Source organism: Nicotiana sylvestris, chromosome 2, assembly GCF_000393655.2.
Source record: "Nicotiana sylvestris chromosome 2, ASM39365v2, whole genome shotgun sequence".
NCBI lineage: Eukaryota > Viridiplantae > Streptophyta > Magnoliopsida > Solanales > Solanaceae > Nicotiana > Nicotiana sylvestris.
This window is the reverse complement of record NC_091058.1, coordinates 215,379,229-215,400,238: the sequence shown is the minus strand read 5'-3', so window position 1 is coordinate 215,400,238 and position 21,010 is coordinate 215,379,229. Positions and strand designations below refer to the sequence as shown.

At 35.5% G+C, this 21,010-nt stretch overlaps 1 protein-coding gene across 8 annotated transcripts; it reads left to right on the top strand.

Moving 5' to 3' along the window:
* The first annotated feature begins 9,499 nt into the window (after nt 1-9,499).
* Nucleotides 9,500-20,030, top strand: LOC104245536 (serine/arginine-rich-splicing factor SR34-like). Of its 8 annotated transcripts, none has more exons than XR_011405604.1 (14): nt 9,500-9,593; nt 10,373-10,461; nt 10,563-10,628; nt 10,728-10,802; nt 11,184-11,295; nt 11,382-11,428; nt 11,542-11,599; nt 16,774-16,823; nt 16,933-16,989; nt 17,081-17,181; nt 17,272-17,370; nt 17,927-18,078; nt 18,550-18,827; nt 18,904-19,119. XR_011405604.1 is itself a non-coding variant. In XM_009801156.2 (14 exons), the coding sequence occupies exons 2-14, from the start codon at nt 10,378-10,380 to the stop codon at nt 19,694-19,696; spliced, it is 972 nt and encodes a 323-aa protein (XP_009799458.1). In that variant the 5' UTR covers nt 9,500-9,593; nt 10,373-10,377; the 3' UTR covers nt 19,697-20,030. The 8 variants fall into 8 exon arrangements, 7 of the variants coding, with proteins under 7 accessions (XP_009799458.1, XP_070024598.1, XP_070024597.1 ...); XM_009801156.2 differs by lacking the exons at nt 17,927-18,078; nt 18,550-18,827 and adding exons at nt 19,288-19,472; nt 19,693-20,030 and having other exon boundaries at nt 19,086-19,119; XM_070168493.1 differs by lacking the exons at nt 17,927-18,078; nt 18,550-18,827 and adding exons at nt 19,288-19,472; nt 19,693-20,030 and having other exon boundaries at nt 9,534-9,619; nt 19,086-19,119.
* The last annotated feature ends 980 nt before the right edge of the window (nt 20,031-21,010 follow it).

Genomic DNA, 21,010 nt, shown 5'->3' with positions numbered 1-21,010 from the left:
TATAAGTGTAAACATGAAAAGAAGTTGAGTATATCATTAGCATATTTTTTTCTTAAAAAATCTAACACGAACATAACTTTTTTTTTGGTACAATGACACATGTTTTCACATTAACGCATGCCAAAAATTAGAGCGACGCAAGTAGAGCCATAAATCTTGGTTTAGCTCACTACACGAGCCCAACTTAGCCTGTGATTTGATAGGGCTATGGTTTAGATTTTTGGAGCCCGTCTATGAACGAAACTTTTTAAGCCCAACCAATAAGCCTGCAGACTATGAACTTGAACGAGGTTATGCTGAGTTGGGCTAGCCCATGGGCCATATAAATTGAACGAGGTTAATAGTTTTGCATAAGTTTTCTGCCCCACACAATATTATCTAGCATGTAAATACTTATCTTTTTATATTTTACGTAGAAGTTAAATTTTTAAAAATATGAACAATATTTTTAAAAGATAGGTCGTCCAATGGTAAATGGTACCACGTGTAGGATTGTGTTAGACTAATTATTTTACGACCAATCAAAATAATGGTTTGACTCCCCCGAAATTTGTCAAATACCAAGGCCTGCATGAGCTACGTTAAGTTGGGTCAGCCAGCCCATATTAACAACTCTAGACGCAAGCAAAAAATGATGGCAACAGACCAACTATATTAAAGTAGGCACCAATTCAATGCATAAACATTTCCCCAAATTTCAACATTTTTATTGGAACAGGGTGCAATTATAGATTATTAGTCTTTGGGTACGCACTTTGTCGCGTGAATCCTAATTTAATGAATATATCTTAAAATAAAAATTAAAGAAAGAAAGAAAGCAGCCTATGATTACTTTGGGTGTAAGAAAAAGTTAGTAATATATATTTTTTTCACCAGTTTGACTTTATTTATGGAACAACCGACTGCAATTTTAATCTTGGAGATGTTTGTCACCTTCATTATTCTATAAAGATTTTTTATGATGTATTTTTTATTTCATATAAATACGACGTAATAAATTACACGTATTTAAAATTTATTATTTTTGTATAAAAATTAAGTGTGATTCATAGGCCAACATAGTGCCCAACAACTAAATTAAGCTACGATTTGTAATGGTTAAAATTATAATATAAATATTTAATGAATTATTATTTAAGATTTTAAAATAAATCATGTATTTGTCGCCCATATTTTCAATTCCTACGAAAAAACAAATAAGAATCCATATTGTCGTTGGAAAAGCACAGATATTCTCAAGTTGTCCTCATCGAAAACAAAAGGGTAAAAATTATTTGCATCCCCTGATTTTACATTAAAAATAAAATTCATCCTCCAATTTTGAACAATTGTCATGTTCATCCTTTTATCATACACAATGTCTATTTTATCCTTGATATTTTCAACGCTCCACATACGTAATATATTTTTTAATGTTATTTAGATTTTTTTAATGCAGGTATTTATTCATAAGTTAAAAATATTTTATCTTATTATATAATTTAATCTAAGTTAACTAACATTATAAATAAAATAACTATATTGTGAATTTATTAAAAAATGTATTGCTACTTTTTTATTATTATTTTTTTAATATTTATATTAAAATGCATATAATGTATGTCGGTGTGTGTGAGAGAGATCTTAAGTTCCATTATTTTATCATTCTATATGTTTTTTAAAATTTTTGAATTTTGATTGTTATTGCTAGATTTTTTTCTAAATTATAATTAAAGTTCATGTAAAGTATAAATAAATAATTTTTGTAAAGTTATTATAACATTTACCTCTATTTTATGCATATTATTTTTTTTAATATCCACATTGTATAATTTATAAAAATTTCATTCTCTTTTGTTCTCAGTTTAGTAAATAGATTGAATTTTAATTGTTATTAATAAAATTAGTAATACGAGTAAATTATTTATTGTAATCTTTTATTTTCTCATTTATTTCACTATTAAACATTATTAACTTATATTCTTGACTACTACTTCTAATTTTTTTAGTTTCGAAAAAATATTTTTAATTTGTCTATCAATTAAAATAAAAAAATTATTATACTAAAAAATAAAAACAAGAGATAAAATTGTAGAGGTTAAAATAAGTGTTTTAAGAAGTAACCTTTGATATGAGGAGTAGAATGATAATTGTTCAAAGTTGGAGGATGAGTTTGATCTTTAAAACAACTTAGGGGACGTAAATGATTTTCATCAAAAATAAAAAGCATATTAATTATCCATACTATATCAACTTTTAATTTTTTCTCAATATTAAATTAAAGGAACTAATTTTGTTGATTCAAATTTTTAATATTAACTCATTTGAATTTTAAATATTTAACTGTAATATAAAAGAAATTACAACTACGTTACGTTGTTCAAATAAGGTAATTAAATTACTAAGTAACTATCTTCTTCTCGACTCCACCTTCATAGTATTTCAAACATTGATGGTAGGTAGATGGAACCACTTTGTTCTCATGTATCAAAGGCCTTCCAAGTGAGGCGTTGTATGAAGTCTTTGCATCGATCACATGTAGCCACGCACTTGATCGCATATCTTCAATGGTAAATTCCAGCCTGATCGCGCCTATGGCTCTTTGCCCCCCTTAGTTGAATCCTTGGATCATCGCACGATTTTCTGAGAGTTCGTTCATGGGAATACCAAGTTCTTTCACAATGCGAATTGGCAAAATGTTCATTGAGGATCCTCCATCAACCAAAATTTGATTTACCTTTTCATCGCGCATATAGCCAATCAGGTACAATGGGCGGTTATGAAGAGTGTCACCTAGCAGAAGATCGTCATTTGTGAACGTGAATTTTTCCTCACAAGTATTAATTTCTTGAGGAGTGGACTCGATGAGCTTTTCAGAAGATGATGCCAATGGTAGGTCATCACTCTTTTCTTCCCCTTTATCAGCATTGCAACAAGAGGCCTCAATATTATCACAGGAAATCTTCATGCGGAACCAAGATGGCAAGAAATCCTCCAAGGTCATTGTATGTCATGGCTGTTGAGGGTGGTGCGTCTCCACTTTTGCTTTCTTCAAACGCCTAATTGGATTCTTTTTCGTTGTCTTTTTACCATCATCTTTTTTGTTGGTTGTTCTATTGATTCTTTTCGTGATCTCCTTTTGTGGCGCCTACGACGAGTCACCAACGTCCAACCTTCATCATCATCAGGTTGATCGTCTTCAACTTTGTTGTTCTCCAGTAATTCCTCATTTTTTGATTCCTTTTAAATTACATAACTCATATAGACTGAATGAGCCAAAAGTGATAGACTTGGTTCGCGCTTGCTTCCTCATCTTCAAGCACGATCTTCTTTTCACGGGCCAAGTCCATAACTTTATCCTTGAAATCACTTCTCTAGAGGGTGGCTTACAAGTCAGTGATATCTGCAGTAATTTGGGTCATTCGCTTTCCCAGCTTCATTTGGTCGCTTCATCTCTGGAAGCTTAATGAGATTTAACTCCAGGAGTTCTTCAAAAATAGTTGGCACATCAAAATCTAGGAATGGGTACTCTTTCTCTTACATTTCTTTTAAAGTCAACTTTTCACTTGGCTTGTCTTGAAAAGAAGTGGATTTCATACTCTGCTTCTTGCTCACCTTTGTTGCGAACTTCACAAGTGATGTGTTGACATTCATAGCTTCTTTGTTTTCAGATTTAGGTACGAACTTTCCCCATTTCTTAACTTCTTGCTTGTCGTTACCTTTGCGAGGCTTATAGATAGACAACCTTTCATTTCCAACGGAGGCCATGCTCAACTTCATGTCATGGGCACGAGTCACAAGTTCTTCAAATGTGCCAGGCTTGATACCTTGCAAGATGTAGCGTAGTCCCCAATGCATGCCTTGGATGCACATCTCTATGCCCAAAGCTTTACTAAGCCTGTATTTGCAGTTGAGGCTTGCATTCCTCCAACGATTGATAAAGTCGATAACTGGTTTGCCCTTTCATTGACGAGTGTTTGTAAGTTCTATCATACTCATAGTACGCATCGTGTTGTAAAAGCTATTGAGGAATTCTTGCTCTAGTTGATCCCAGTTATCGATAGATCTAGTCTCGAGGTCTGTGTATCAGTCAAAAGCATTTCCTTTAGCAAGCGGACAAACTGCTTGATGAGGTAATCTCCATAAGTCCCATTGTTGCACGTCTCCACGAAGTGCGCCACATGTTGCTTTAGGTTACCTTTACCATCAAACTGTTGAAACTTTGGAGGTTGATAGCCAACCGACATCTTCAACATATCGACCCTTGTAGTGTACAGCTTTGCATATGTAAAGGAGGATTTGGCAGCAACTTCATATTTGTTCTTAATGGTTCCTTCAATGAACTTCTTCAGTTGATCGATTGGAATCATCTCTTCAGATGAGACAGGGATAGCCTTAGTGGATGCTACTTGTCTTGGGGGAGATTTACTCTCTAAAACTTCTGGGAGCTTGCCGGGTGCATGGGTGGATTCTTCTTCCATCAAGATTCCCACCATGTCTGTTAGATTGTCAATTCTAGCTTCTTGATTTTGCATGCATTTGGTCAAGTCAGCGATTGCTTCCGTCAAGTTTGTCAACTGCTCCTCCACAGATGAAGTGTTTGTCACCATGGCTTGCATGATTATCGTGGATGATGGAGAGTAACATGGATTTTCACACAGATTAATCCTTGATTGGCTCACACTATGTGGTGTAAGTGGGGAGGATCAATCACTTGAAGCATCATCATCTTTCTTCAAAGTAGAGTGCTTGGATCCGGAGAGGTCAAGCAAAGCAAGAGTTTTCTTGATCTTTTTAGTAACATCGTTTCCTCCTTCAGGTGCGTTTGAGGAAGATCTTTCTCCTTTTGAAGATGAAGATCCGAAAACATGTGTTGATACGGACGACACTTGGGGTGCTTGTTGTCCTAAAGAGCTCACTTTGCTCCTCGTAACTGGTCTGATGCTTCCAAAGGTAACATCGAAGATGCTTTCCACATCAGCATAGAACCTAGAATTAGCAGCCTTGGTGGAAGTTGAACCGAAGTTGATTTTCTTTGAAACATTTCAATGTTCTTGAACTTTGGTGATTGAAAAGTTGAGATGAGAGGTAGAGATTGTCCCACTGGGCGTGCCAGAATTTGTAGACAATAAATTTGCATCGGGAACATAAAATCAAGACCGAAAAATATTGCAACAATCGTAATATTTTATTTCAAATATTTGAGTGTACAATCTCTATGATTCCTCTAATTCTACTTTTTCAGTATAAATTCAAGGGCTTTTGAGCTTGATCTTGAATTTGAATTTGATTTTTTTGTCGCGAACACTTTGATTGTTGCCACGAATTGTATCACAAATAAGTAGCCTTGACCTTGAACGCCTTGTATTTGATTTGACTTCGTTCTTGATCTTGAATACTTGAATTGTTCTTCGTTCTTGAACTTGAACTTGATTTCTTGAAGCCAGAAACTTGTAGAGAAATTTGCGGTATTTGATCCTCGAGTTCTCTCTTGCTTCTTGTTATAACTTCTGGTGTCTTTTCTGGGTTATGAAGACCCCTATTTATAGTTGTGGAAAGGAAGAGTTATGATAAGAACAAACTCTTTCCGACCAATCAAATTAAAGTGTGACAAAGTCGCATTTGATTGGCTAGAACATGTCACTTGCACACGTGCGCGATTTCATTGGCCTTTTAATGTGACTTAGCATGCCTTGTCATTTTGACACGTGGCATGATCCTATTGGCTCTTTCGTTTAACTTGACGCGCCATGTCATTTGACATGTGGCACCAAACTGGGCCTCTAGGAAGATGTCATCTTGGGCTTAGTGAAGTGGGCTCATCACTTTAGCCTAGTTAAATGGGCTAGCCCAATGGATTAAGACTTATTTATTTAATCTATATGTATTTGGACCTATATAATTAATTCAATTATATTAGCCCGTAGTATTTATTTGGACTAATATATCTTGAATTTAAAATACATCCCAAATTAATTCATTGAATTTAAATTCAATAAATTTTGCATGCCTACAATTAGCTTTTTACATAAATTACGTATATTAAATTATTTTCGGAAGAACTAACTTTATCATAACGAAAATGAAGTCTAATATAAGAAAGGTATTCGGCGCAATAAAAATCTTGCACATTAGTAATGATTTTTATAGTTATAACTAGTATCCTGTATAAGTTCATATCCATGATTTGTATAGTTATAACTAGTATCCTGTATAAGTTCATATATCCTTTTTTCCTATAGCTTTCACATTTTTTTAAACCATATTATTAGCATCGATACCTATATGCCATGTAAAAGATTTCAAAAGTTCGAGAACAATTAAAAGAATTGATGACTTGTGTTATCCAATAGCATATACAGATTCACATGCTAAAAAGATTCAGGCTTTCAAGATATGATAAGATATTTAGAGAGTCATTTTGATGATTCTCGTAGAGAATATGGTATGTAGAAACTTAAATATTTAGTTGGAAAATATGCACAGAGCTTAACAACCTACACAATTGTCTCTAAGTTAGAAATATACAATTGTCTCTAAGTTTGAGACTTGGAGCTCGGTTTTGGGCGATTTTGAAGAGGAACTTCACCACATGAATTGAGTAAGCATTCTTAATTCGGGTTTGATTATATTTCATGAATCTATCCTCGTTTTTTACATTTGGTTGATGATTTCGAAAGAGGAAATTAAGGTTTTTTTGTCTAAAACTTCATAAAGTGAATTTTCGAGATTTGAACATCGATTTGGAGTCGGATTGGAGTAGAACTAGTATGGTTTGACTCGTAATTGAATGGGTTGTTGGATTTTGTGAGTTTTGTCGGGTTTTGAGGTGCGGGTCCGGGTTTGACTTTTGGGGTTTGATTAAAGATTTGACCTTTACAATTGGAATTGTTCCTTAGGCTTTATTTGATGTATTTGAGTTACTTTTGGCTAGTTTCGAGCCGTTCGGAGGACGGTACGCGCGAGATGACATTTTTGGATAATCATTTAGCTTTCTCGGTAACACTTCTAAAGTAAGAGTTGAGGATATAAACCCTGATTATATGTGTTATGTGATTTGTTTGGAGGTCACACACATGTTAGGTGACTGTCGTGTATGCGTGCACCGTAGTAATTATAACTCAATCGATTCCGTAGATCTATATAGTCAATTAACTTGTATTTTTCACGTGTTAGAGAAATTGAGATGTGACCCATGCTAAAAATCATGCTTAGGCATATGTTGGTATTATTGGGGCCCACTAAGGTTATTTATGCTATTGAATTATATGTTTAAATTGGAATTTCGTACTCAGTCATACTTTTTCATTGCATATCATATCTCATTCTCTATTGCTATTTATTGATACATCATATCATTAATTTTGGGCTAATTTCATGACATTGTGAGCCCCGAGAGGCTGGAGAGATTGATGACTGAGTGAGACCGAGGGTCTGATTGTGAGTGATATTTATGGGATAGCGCTGCACGCCGCAACATGTTATATTGATTTATGCCTGGATCTGGCTTATTATAGCGCTTGGGCTGAAGGAGTTCCCCCTCTCTCGGAGTCTGTATACCCCAGTGAGCGCAATTGACATTTATATTGAGGGTTGGATCTTCATTGGCATGGATCTTGCCCAAATCATTTATGTTTGGGGATGGATTTTTCCTGGGCCTGATCGGCCTTATAAGAATGTCAGTTGATATATATATTTGGGATGTATCTTCCCTGGCCTGAATTGTCCATATACAGTACTGAGCGTAAGGTTTTATTTATGTTTGGTTGGCCTGGATCTGCCTTGTACAGTGTTGAATATCGAGTGTAATTAGTGAGAGAGCGAGACCATGAGAATGAGTACTCTGAGAGTGTGAGTACATGAGTTCATCACTGATATGCATTATGTTTGGCATGTGTATTTGAGATACAACGTAGAGATGCATTTTCTCACGCTACCCGGTTTTGGTGACATTAATGATTTCACCTGCATATTGACATGTAGGCATAGAGACGTACTTTCCTCTTGCTATCTGAAAAATGAAACATCTTATTTACTGTTGAAAGCTTTGGGAAAAATTACAGTTTTACAAACTTACTCATATTTTGGTGATTTCGATAAAAGATTTGGGTTTTCACTGATATACATGAAAATCATGCCTATTTTTTGGAACTGTGAAAAAGTTGAGGATTTTATCTCTGAGTTACTTCTTTTAGCACTGTTATTATATTATGAACTATTATTGGCTATTGGTGTTGGACTCCGACCTTGTTTCAGCTCGTCGCTACTTTCAACCTAAGGTTGGGTTTGTTACTTACTGAGTACATGAGATCAGTTGTACTCATACTATACTTCTGCACCTTGAGTGCAGATGTTGGATGCTGATGTTACTGTGTACGACATGAGCTGGATTTGAAGATGTACCTGCGTCCTGGTTATAACTGCCTCTTGTTCATGGCAGCTCTTGACTTATGAAAAATCTGTTATGTATAATTCGGGCAGATGATGTATTTATTTTACACTAGCTTTGTAAACTCTAAATCTTAGAAGATTATGATTTGTACGAGAAGTCCTCGGGAAATTCTTGTATAAAAGCAACTGTACTATCATTTCTTTTCTTGATAAATCTCATTTATTTGGTTAATTATTAATTGGCTTACCTAGCGGGTTGAGTTATGTGCCATCACAACTAGTTGGATTTTGGACCGTGACACTGTAACTATCTTATAAGTTATATGATTGTTTAAATACTTTCTATACCAATGCGTAGAACTTAAACTCAATATGATAGTGATACAATGGACACACTCTTTTCTTTTGATAGCACAATTTTTTATTAAAATGTATAATAAAGTATTATCTTTAATTTTATTAAACCAAGCTTACTAGGAACTAATCTATATTCAAGGAAATTATTAAGATAGAAAAAGCAACATATTTATTTTATTTCACTTTAAGCAATTCTTTTAATCCCTTATTGTTATCCTAAATCGTGATGGTAAATAAGTCTCTTGAATAGTAAATATTTGTTTTAGACTAATAATTAGTTTTTTCCTTTCTTTTGGTAATCGGATTCTCATGCAAGTTTCTTCTAAATTAATACTTTTAAAATACTTTAAATTTATTCCATTTTAAATCTTCAATGATTATATATTTCTGTTGAAATTGAAAAGGAAGCATAATAGCTTGTGAAATTAAAGCGTTATTATAAAATCGAAACAAATTCTAAGCTGAACATCTATGATTAGAGACTTCTATATGATAATTTTCTCTATTGAGTTAGCTATATAAAATAAAAATTTATTCTTTTAATATATATTTTTCTTTTATTATTCAAACATAAAATTTCATATAATATTTATGTAATTTGTTAAAAAAAGTTATACTCATTGAGATACAGTACCTATTGACTAGTTTGAAAAAAAAGATTTTATCAATTTTTTTTTTCATTTAGTAAAGAGTAAATTTTGTTAAAAAACATAATTTTCACAATTAACTAAAGAAAAATTAGTAAAGACGTGTCCAATAGGATATTTATAGCAGCATCCTCAACCCTTTATTCTTTAAAACCCTAACCTTCCAAAATTTTCTCATTTCTCAGCTCTCTGTTTTCATCCGTCATCAAATCTTCTGAGGTACGATTCTCCAGTCTCCATTCATGGTAGTTCCCTTTATAAAGATCTGTTTTCAATTTTTTTCTTACATTTTTTGTCCGGTAAAATTCGTTTTTCAATTGAGTTAAAACTTCCGTCAGAGATAGATCCAGCGTAGAAGCAGTCTATACACGGGCAAAATAATTTATCAAAGTATATGTACAAAATCTATGGATGTATATGTGTAATTGTGCAGCCATATATGTATGTGTATATGCGGTGGCGGAGCGAGCAATTTCAATAAGGAATGTCAAAATATAAAAATAGAGATACAAGAAGCTAAAGCTAAGGATATTCAATATATAGTATATATATATATATACCTAAAATAAAATAGACGTAACTACACAGTGTAATTTTCCGGTGAAAGGGCTAAACCTAAGGTGGTTCCACCATTGTATGCGTGTATGTCTGTATGTATGCAGGGACGGAGCTAGGGAGTGAAAGGGGGTTCAATTGAATTCCTTTTGTCCGAAAATTATACTTGGTAACTAGGGCAAAAATGGTTTTTGTTTTTTGCTTATATATAAATTGTTGAACTCCCATTGCATAATAACATTATGGTGCAATTGTAAAAGGGGTTTCAAAAGTTGCTTTAGGTTACAAGTTGAATTTCCAAGTGTGACATTTATGTATTTTTTGAATCCCCTTGTTTGAAATCATGGCTCCATCTTTGTGTGTGTGTGTGTGACTTCATGGTTTTTATCTAAATTTTGTTTCCCAGGCGGTGTTTAATTGTAAGTTCTTTTGATTTTTTATAGGAATAATGAGTCGTTCAAGTAGGACAATTTATGTTGGTAATCTTCCTGGTGATATTCGTGAGCGAGAAGTGGAGGATCTGTTTTACAAGGTACTTGTAGTACACTTTGCTTCATACTACAGTTGGATGTCTTTTACTAATGTCCAATTATTTGAGTCCGAAGCTTAAATTTGTGTGGTGTATAATTGTAGTATGGCCCGATAGCTCATATTGATCTGAAAGTTCCACCAAGACCCCCGGGTTATGCTTTTGTTGAGGTGAGTTTTGGGTGCACTGGCTAAAATGAATTTCATTGGATATATACCCCTCTGGAATTTTAAGCTATTTTGACATCGTTTTGTTGAAAAAATTAACAGTTTGAAGAGGCTCGTGATGCTGATGATGCTATTCGTGGGCGTGATGGCTATGATTTTGATGGGCATCGCTTGAGGGTTAGTAAAATCTTAACAGCATATTGGATACACACATATATCAATCAACTATATCCTTGCTTTGCTTTAAGAAGTGTCAATTGCATTTTACTGAATCAGGGTTTTCAATTCGTATGTCTTGATTGCATTTCAGATGACCCTTAAGGTTTCACCTAAACCTAATACCTAAACCATTAGGTTTTCTTTTAAATGCTTGTCCCATATTAGTTGGGACCAGTTATATTACCCATTCCACTTTATTCAGGTCTGTTTCATCTTGCTTCTAGTCAGTCTTTAAGGCAAATTAACATATTGTATACACATGACACTTAAATTATCAATTGCTTTCCTTTGTAGATTTTTAACCCTGTTTAATTGTGCATATTGTTTATATTTACACAGGTTGAGCTTGCACATGGTGGGCGTGGTAACTCATCAGCAAATGATCGTTATAGTGGCAATAGTAGCGGTCGTAATCACAAATTTGGAGCGCCCAAACGTACTGAGTATCGAGGCATGTTTATTGTAAATGTGCTTTGCATAGTATGTTTTATTGCATTTTATACTTTTTGATCATATTATTCACTTGTTTATTTTCAGTATTAGTTACCGGATTGCCCCATTCAGCATCCTGGCAGGATCTTAAGGTTAGTGGTGTCTTAGTGGTAAATCATAAGGACAAGGGAAAAAAGTTATCCTCTTTTTCCAATATTTATCTTCTAGCCGCTGAATATTTGTATCCTGTGTTTCTTATATATAGGATCACATGCGTCGAGCTGGGGATGTTTGTTTCTCACAAGTTTTCCGTGAGGGTGGTGGTAAGATGACAGACAATAGAAACTAGTTTATGCTCATATCTTTTATCTTTTGGGTTATATAAAGGTTCGTTTTATACTATACCACAAAAAGTTTGTCTACATCAGGTACCTATATTTTGATAAATAAAGAGTTAAGTCTCTGAAGCTCCCCTTTCTCCTTTTCTTTTCTCTGTTTTTATTTTGGATTTTCTTCTTTTGAGAAGGGGTTGGAGAAGAAGGATTTGTAATCTGTTGTTTAGAAAATAGAAATTTATTTGCTGGACATCTTGAATCTCAACTGTTTTGGTTGTTGTAGAACTTATGCTCTTGGGTTAGCTGATCATCTTTTGTAATAAAGTGGAAGCACTTTCTCAAAGTAGAATCCTTTCTTAAGACCTTGTGTAGAATGTAGCTGTAGGTTAATCATTGGGTCTTCAAGTGTCTTTTTCCCCATTATAGCATCTAATATTGTCTGTTTAGACTGGATCAAAACCAAACTGTGTTCTATGGCCTGAGAATAGCTGCTGATAGCAACACATGAGTAGTAGACATTTTTGGGTTTATTGAGCGTACAGAATTGCTGAATGCTGCAGTAATTTGAATTAAGTATAGATTTAGTGTTTTGTGGCTTAGTTTGTACTATGAAGTTTAGCCCGCTTGCCTGGAACAAGTGATATCATCCCTCAGTTTGGATAGGATTATGGGTGAGATTTCTATCCTGGTCAGAGTTGATATATTCAGTCAACTACATCATATATTTGAGTCTCTAGCTTAGGGTTGGTTTAAAATATTTAGTCCTAAAATACCATTTGGCTGAACTATATAGTTGTACATGGTCATTCAAAACATAACTCCATCCACTCAAGACGAGCAATTATAAAAGTTTCTTTTGGTGCCATAGTATTATATAATAACACAAGAAAGAATTAACAGAAAGTTAAAAGAATATTACAAGAGAAGTAAATGAAAATAGATTAAAAAAAAGGTACAAAAAAGATTGGAGGAAGGAGGCATAAAGTACAATAAATAGCAGGCAAGACAATAGTAAAAGGGAGATAGGAGGAAAGTTTAAAAGAAATGCCCCTTGGTAGGGTTGAGGACATGCAATATGATTCAACCCAAGGGGTCTGATGGAGGAGATTAGTCGTTTTGGAGGCATCATTGGATAGGTACGTGGGAGCTCCGTGTGACTGAAAGGAGAAGATATAAGGAAAAAAGAGAGGTTATTTTTTCCCGTTTTCGTGTTGAAGGACATTTTGTGCTTGCTTGTGCTTTTGTCTCCTTTATGCTTTGAATAGATGTTGGTACCTATCTTGAAGAGGTGCCTGGACTCTTTCCCTTGGTGATAAGATTGATGTCAAAACCAGATAATACTGCTATCTAATTTGTTGCTTGCCACCGATCTTGAATAAGCATGATAAATGTTCTGTAGAGGCTAATCCAATTTAGTAAATGACCTCTGAAATCTTTCGTTTTTAACTAGATAAGCATTTTATCTTCTTTTTTGGTATGTTTGTTTTTTGTTTATTTCATTGCTTTATTGACCAGAACTTTTAGAATCTTTTGAAGTGAATTATTGTTAGTCATGTAATATAACCTGCTGTTTGATAGGGGGTTTACATTTTCATTGGAAGTATGATTAATTAGAGGTGAAGTAAGATTTAGGCCTCATTTGTTTGCACTTAATGGAGGTCTGAATCTTAATCATTCAGATCTCAGATATTAAGTGTGTTTCTTTTTAAAGTCTGAATCTTAATTATTCAGATCTTAATCATTAAGTGTTTTTTTTTTAAAATTTCACAACCACCTAATGGAGCTAAGACTTAGGTTAGGACAACGGGAGGAGGCTCGTAACACTTTCTGGTTGTGATGGGGTGCACCAGTGATCAACTCTTAGTCCATTTCTATTTTCCTTGGCAGGGCGCATTGACGAGACACATTCTAGGTGAGGTGCTATGGTGTATGTTATTTGCTGATGATATAGTCTTAATTGACGAGACATGGGGTGGTGTTAATGAGAGACTGAAGGTTTGGAGGCAGACCCTAGTGTCTAAGGGTTTCAAGTTGAGCAGGACCAAGACATAATTCTTGGAGTGCAAGTTCAGCAACGGTACCCAGGAAGAGGATATAGAGGTGTGGCTTGATACGCAAGTCATCCCTAAGAAAGGTAGTTTCAAGTACCTTGGATCTATAATACAAGGTAACAGGGAGATTGATGAAGATGTCATGCATCGTATCGGAGCAGGATGGATGAAGTGGAGGCTCGCTTCCGTTGTCTTGTGTGATAGAATGTGCGGCTGAGACTTAAAGGTAAGTTCTACAAGGTTGTAGTTAGACCGACTATGCTGTATGGAGCAGAGTGTTGGCCTGTCAAGAACTCTCATACCCAGAAGCTAAAAGTAGCTGAGATGGGGATGTTAAGGTGGATATGTGGGCATACCCATTGAATAAGCTTAGGAATGAAGTTATTTGGGAAAAGGTGGGAGTGGCCCCTGTGGAGGATAAGATGCGGAGGCGAGGTTGAGATGGTTAGGGCATGTTAAGGGGAGAAGTATAGAAGCCCCAGTTAGAAGGTGCGAAAGGTTAGCCTCGGTGAGTAGCAGGAGAGGTAGAGGTAGGCCTAAGAAGTCTTGAGGGGAGGTTATTAGTCGGGACATAGCGCAACTGGAGCTAACTGGGACATTGCCCTTGACAGGAGGGTGTGGAGGTCGAAGATTAGGGTAGAAGGTTATTGGATAGTCGAGTGTTTCTCTATGTCTTTCTCAGTTCGCTAGCATTAGTGTTAGTATGATATCCTTTTATCCATAGATTGCTATTACTACCTAGAGTTTAACTGCATTGTTGGATTCAATCTTATTTTATCTTGTTGTTATTCCTACTTGTTGCAATTACTTTTTCTTTTTCAGCCGTTCTCTAGCTGAGTGTCTGTCGGAAACAACCTCTCTGCTCTTCTAGGGTAGGGTTAAGACTACGTACATCTTACTCTCTCCAGACCCCACATGTGGGAAACTAGTGGGTTTGTTGTTGTTATTGGGATTATGTGAAATGGATATCCTTTATGAAAGATTTCAATCTTGACTGTTTTGGCCATAAATTCCAAAGGTTAACAGAGTATGGACATATGAAAAAGGAAGCATGAGCAAAACCTTGTTTCTGTTTTTTTCACGTTGTTGGTAATGTATATAAAAGTGGAAAAGCTTTCTATGAATCATTTAACATCTATTATTGATTCTTCCACAGTGCAGAAGAGCACTTCCAATCAAAAGATTTCCTGACCAGTGCTGAGATATTTGAAAAAGCTATGCTTTATATCCCTTCTGACATAGAGAGTAGAAATCTCAGAGCAAAGGGATTTAGAAGCTTGTGTGTCTTAAAGTCTTTTCTTCATAGAGCTAGAGTTCATGAATGGCGATGGAGGAATTGGAGGAAAGCGTTAGCTTTAGCTTTTTACAGCTAGGGTTTTGGTGTTTTAACAATGTCATCGTTAGTTTTAACCCCTTTCTGTTATTTAGACCAAAAGTGCTCCACTTTAGCAAACTTAACGGATTAAAGATGCTCAAGAGTATATTTAAAGGACAAAAACAGACCTACTCCTACATATAAGGGACAATTTTAGCTAAAAAAGTCTATGTAATGCTATCATTTCCAACAGTTCGTCGGGAAAATAGCCCTGGTAGGTCGTTTTGATGAGTTTGAGCAATTTAACAGGAGCTAGCTTTGTCTCACCATTAGGTATTTAAGTATTCTTTTTCTAGCCATAAAATTGACCTTGTTTGTCTTTTTTACTAGGTAAGTAATTTTATTGATGTTTGGGTATATAAGCGGTATACCGCAGAGTAGAGAAACCTACATCAATACATGGTTCTCTATAAGTCACCCAATACAAGCCGGTACCTCATGGATGCACTCAAAAGAAACTAACATCATTTGTTGTAAATACGTCTAATGGTTGAAGTCAATGTGGTGTTGTTGGGAGATTGATATTTTCTTATTCTTATATTATATTACTGTATTGGTAGTTTCTCAAAAATGAATATGGTCTGCCGTGGTTCTTTTCTTTCTTAACTATTTTTATTATACTTGTGTTATATTGCATTACTGGGGAAAATGATACTAAAGGCCCTTAAACTATCTATGAAAACTCAATGGGGTACTTATAATGTTCTTAATTGTTTGTAACAAGCCCGCCTTTTTTTTCTAATTTTTCTTTACAACTACGCAAAAGATTCTATAAAGTCCATAAGAGGATTAAAATCATCTATATCATGCACTTCACCCCAAAAACCTAAATTTCATAAACATCTTTATTTTATGTCATATATGCCTCTATTGTTACTTCAAAGCATCTCTGAAGCACCTTTAAAAGAGACAATGGATTAACTCAATTCAAAAGTTAGCTCATTAAGCATTGTCCAAGATCATAAGTAAACAACAACTCATTTTCTACCACTTTGGAACACTTAGCATCTCCACTGCCCAAGACGGGACAGCTGGTGTGTGGATAGTATAACATGAGATTCAGCATTGTATAAACCAAGAATAGGGATGTGCGTGGCTCTGATACGATGTTTAAAAATGGACGTCGGGCTTAACTCAACCCCAAAAGTTAGCTCATGAGGTGAGGATTGTCCAATGCAAGGAGTTAAACCATCCATTCCTTTTACCAATGTGGGACACTTAACACTTTGCAAACTGTCTGCACAAAGGAGTTGTTCTCCAGAGTTGCCAGCTGGTCGTGTCCTTCAGTGGGACAGGCACTACCCATACCCATTGTACTCCAAAAGGATTCAAGAATAAAGTTCAGATCTGCCACATATGATAGCAATGTAGGAATAAGTGACTTCCAGTTCTACAACTGTTTTGACCGATAAAGCATCTGCTGCATCACTGTATTGCCTTCTGCAAGATATGTTTTGTCTTAGGGGTTTACGTCACTCGTCAGCTGAGACTTGTTGGATGGTTCAAGGTAGTGGTTGTGACTAAAAATGGTGCAAAGGTCTAACCAAGCATTATAAGGGCCTGTCCGGAGTATTGTGCTTCAGATTTTTGTTATTTGTGTGTTTCAAATGTGTGACGCCTTATCTTTGACTTAATTTTCTTGTGCTTCTACCCCATTTTCATCCTGTGAAGCATCTGGTCTCCTTAACTAGTTTATGATTGCGGATGGTGTGGTAACAATTAGTTTTGCTCTTCAGGAACCACTGGGATTGTGGATTATACTAACCGCGAGGACATGAAATATGCTGTAAGTTATTTCTTTTCTTATTCCGCATATTAGCCTGAATTTTGGCTCAATATATTGAAAATACTTCTTTGCTTGACTAACAAATGCAATTAATGTTCTTTGTATATAGATCAAAAAACTCGATGAATCTGAGTTCCGGAATGCTTTTTCTCGTTCGACGATTCGAGTATGATGGGGACATGTTTCAAATACTTCGGTTATAGCATGGTTAATGCCTTTTTTTGTTATTCTATTCCATAACTCTCCATCATATGTAGGTGAAGGAACATAATTCTAGAAGCCGCAGCCGCAGCCGTTCTTACTCGGGAAGAAAGAGTGGTAGTCGTAGCCGCAGTGCAAGTCGTAGCCGGAGCAGAAGGTTTGGATAATGTAGTTTGCAGATATTATAGCTAGTGACTTCACCTTTTAATGCTATGATGGATCTTATTGATATTCTCTTTCCTAGCAGCAAATCTCCTAAAGCTAAATCTTCAAAGCGTACAAGATCTCGTTCTCGATCTGTGTCGTCTCAGCCCCATTCTGGTTTAAAAGGACGCTCTGTGTCAAGGTAATCTTCCTTACTGGTTATATGCTACCCATTTCTGTTGTTAGGGCTGGGTGTGTAAAAGATGCATCTAGTATAACACTTATATATGTTTTTATCTGTGTCCTTGTACTTATCGATTTGAATCATTTTAATCTTTTCATTGTGAGAGGTACCTGTGAATTAGTTGTTGCATCCCAACTTTTCTTCATTCATCTAATGGGCAAGCAGCTGAGGACCTTGTTTCTAACACCCTGAACCCTTGACTAAACCTTGTATTGTTGATGACGTAAGATGGCCTTGAAGCAAAAGTTCTCTTGCTATGTGACTCATTTCGCTTCCACATATCTCTGCATGTATAATTGACAAGTTTACATTGCAAAGCTCATCTAAAAATGATTCTAATTGTTCCCCCTTACTTCGTGATTTGTTCGTGATGCATTATTATGCTTTATTTTAGTTGTATATTATCTGCAATAGATCTGGAATGTTTTGGCCCCTCAGCTGCCTTCTTTTTCCGGATAGAGCAATGAAGCATGTGTATTGCATATGAACATAAAGCTTTTAATCCCTCGATCAGGTTGAGGGACCGATATCAAAATTGTAAAACGTTTTTGGAAATTTGTCAAGATCCTAGACCAATATGTGGTGGCTTAGCGGGTGAATGGGAAGCTATCATTAGCAAATATCCTGCTCATACTGGATTTTCAAGAGGCCATATGTTATGGTAAGGTAAAAAAACTGCGCCTGCTTTTTTGGGAGGTAGAGAGATATCTAGATGTTATCTTCATTTTGCTGAAAGGTTTGAACTTGACAGTAATGTCAAACCATTTGATAGACCAAACAAGGAACATTATAGTGCTCTGCTCTTTTATAAGATTCCTGTACATCTTTTAACCTATTTGTGCATGGGATTGTTGTTTATTTTTTAAACCCTGCTGTCCAGAATTTCTAACATTCATTGCAAGTTCTGCTATTAAACGTGGCCATTCAGTTAAGAATGGATGTATACTGCTTTCCAGTTGAATCCATTAGAAAGATAACTGTTGTGGGGTGTTAGATTTAGAAGTTGGTTGTTCCTATGCTTCTTGTTACTTTTGCTTTTCAGAAATGTCGTATTGGGAAAATATACTGTGTTGTCAAGGTATAATCATTTATTGTTTCCTTTGTAAATATGAGAAGTCACATTGTTGGTTTTTCTAGATATTGGATATATGCGAGGATCTTGGATTGCATATTAGGATCTTGAGTGGATAGGATCTTGCCTTCAACAATTTTTGTTGTGGAGGTATGATGTTTTCTAGATGGCAACTTCGGAATCTTTTTATGGTGTCTCTCTTCTAATGAGCATCATGAAATGTCAGTCGGTGCTAGATTGGGAACAAGAAGATCATGGATTTTGATGGTCAAGCTGGATTGGCGTACTAACTTCAATTTGAATTTGGGATCGCCATCTGCCAAGCTAATAAAGACACTAATTGGTTCTTTCACTTCCTGTTAATTGGTCTTTCAAACAGCACTAACTTAAATTATTGACTAGAACTCTTCCTTAACTAGGTAACTTGCATGGCTTCATACATGTCATTGTTTTCTCTTTGGGATGGTGAAATGATTACGGGTTTCTGCATATCTACTTTGCTTATGGTCACTCTGACGTGGAAGTGGATCAAGGCAGTTGGATGAAAGTTGTTAAGCGGAAGGTTGGATATTAAATTGAGTTGTTTGTGGACATTTTGCAGATCTCCATCAAGATCCAGATCTCCAGTACCATCTGTAAGTCAAATCTCTCTTCTAAAATAAAATGGAAACCTGGAAGTATTGAATCTGGCAGACGAACCATTTTATCTATTATGTTTGTATTAAGTTAGTTAATTACATTCTCTTTTTTTACTTGGAATCTTCTGTTTGTTGGCATTTTATATTTGACTCGATTGGCAACAGCGTCCAAAACACGCGAGTAAAAGCCCACCCCCCCGCGATTCCAGGAGAAGCCGGAGTGTGAGTAAAAGCCCAAAACCACGCAATTCCAGGAGAAGCCAGAGCATGAGTAAAAGCCCAAAACCACGCAGTTCCAGGAGAAGTCAGAGCAGGAGCCGTAGCCGTAGCCGCAGTGGGAGTTTGTCAAGGTCCTCTTTCCTCATGTGTCTGTTTTTTGTAGATCATATCAATTGCTGGTCATTTTTCAATTGGTTAGAAAATGGCTTTGTGGTTAGTCATTAGGTCGCTTGATGCATAACCACTATAAATGTTTGTTGACTCTTTCTTTTCATATCGAAGTCATCTCCTGTCGGCTTGTCTTTGTAACCACCATAACAATTTTGTTGAATTTGGGTTACAATTTTACAGGTAAGTTTGCATCGTGGAATAAACTGATCTCCAGTTGCTGTGATTGAGAGTGCTGTTGTGCCTGAAAAGATCAGCATGAGGTGTTGGGGGTCATTTTTTCCTGCAAGAAGTCAACATGAAATGGCTTCTGAATATCTTGGTCCATGAGAAACTAGAACTAAATTGTAAACTTTTGCTTCTCTGACTTGGGAAGATTGCAGTATTTTAGTATTTAAAAACCTTTGCAGCATGTATGGTGGTAAGATGTGAAAATTATGTCTTGGAATTTTTGCAGATTTTGTTATTTGCCTGGTGATGAATGGATATTTTATGTAATGACATTGTTATTTAGCACTTTATGACCTTGATTCTGCAACAATATATTTCTGGAAAACAGTATGTAGTTTTAAAAAAATAATGTTCCAATGCGTGAAAGCATATCTTCAAAATCAATTGATTTAGGAACAATGAGTGCTCTTTATCTTGAAGGGAGAGTAGTCCATTGTGGTTGAGCCGTGGTCTATATATTGTGGTAACTTTGGTATTGTTGATTTCGGCAAGTTGTGGCATATTTACACTTATGGTGCGAATTTTTATTGTGCTGTGATATTGATGCACGTGCGGCGGTATAAGGATAGGGGTTAATGTGCATGCGGTGATATAAGGTGGGATTTATATGTGTGTTGTTAGTAAGGGAATTACTGAGCAAAGTTGACAATACGCGTCCCTTGTCGGTTACAAGGAGCATATGTGAATTGACTTAAAAGCCCAAAAACTTTGTTTCTGCAAATCATAGTGCAGAAACAAATCTTGCCAAAAACTGAAACAAATAGTCAGTTTCTGCAATTGAAAAAAGGAAAAGGAAATGCATTGAATAGGCGACTCTAAAAGGTGTGACCTGCAGAATGATTTTTAAGCAGGTCGCGTATGACACATGCGACTACCATAAAAATTCTCTGCAATTTAGAAAGAATAATGTTTTCAAATTAGGGGTGTGTTTGGTATAACGGAAAATGTTTTCCAAGAAAATATTTTCTTGGAAAACAAGTAGTAATCTTTTTCATTTTCCAGTGTTTGGTACGCAAATTAAGGAAAATGACATCTCAAGAGTATTCATAAATAATTTAGATATAATAAACATGAATCCATAAACTTTCAAACCAACAACCTTCCGAACCTACAAAGTTCATAAACTTTCGAACCGCTAAACTTTCAAAATCGCGAAATTTCGAACCCATAAACTTTATAATTTCTAAACCCGTAAACTTCTAAACACATAAACCTCCGAACTTATAATTTTGGAACTTGTAAAATTTTGAGCCTTTAAACCGATAAATAA

Excerpts from the sequence above, each read along its gene's own strand:
- LOC104245536 (XM_009801156.2), top strand. The coding sequence starts at position 10,378 with ATGAGTCGTTCAAGTAGGACAATTTATGTTGGTAATCTTCCTGGTGAT. Across the intron at positions 10,803-11,183 it reads TTGATGGGCATCGCTTGAGG|GTTGAGCTTGCACATGGTGG; the intron begins GTTAGTAAAATC and ends ATATTTACACAG. Across the intron at positions 17,182-17,271 it reads AGTCGTAGCCGGAGCAGAAG|CAAATCTCCTAAAGCTAAAT; the intron begins GTTTGGATAATG and ends CTTTCCTAGCAG.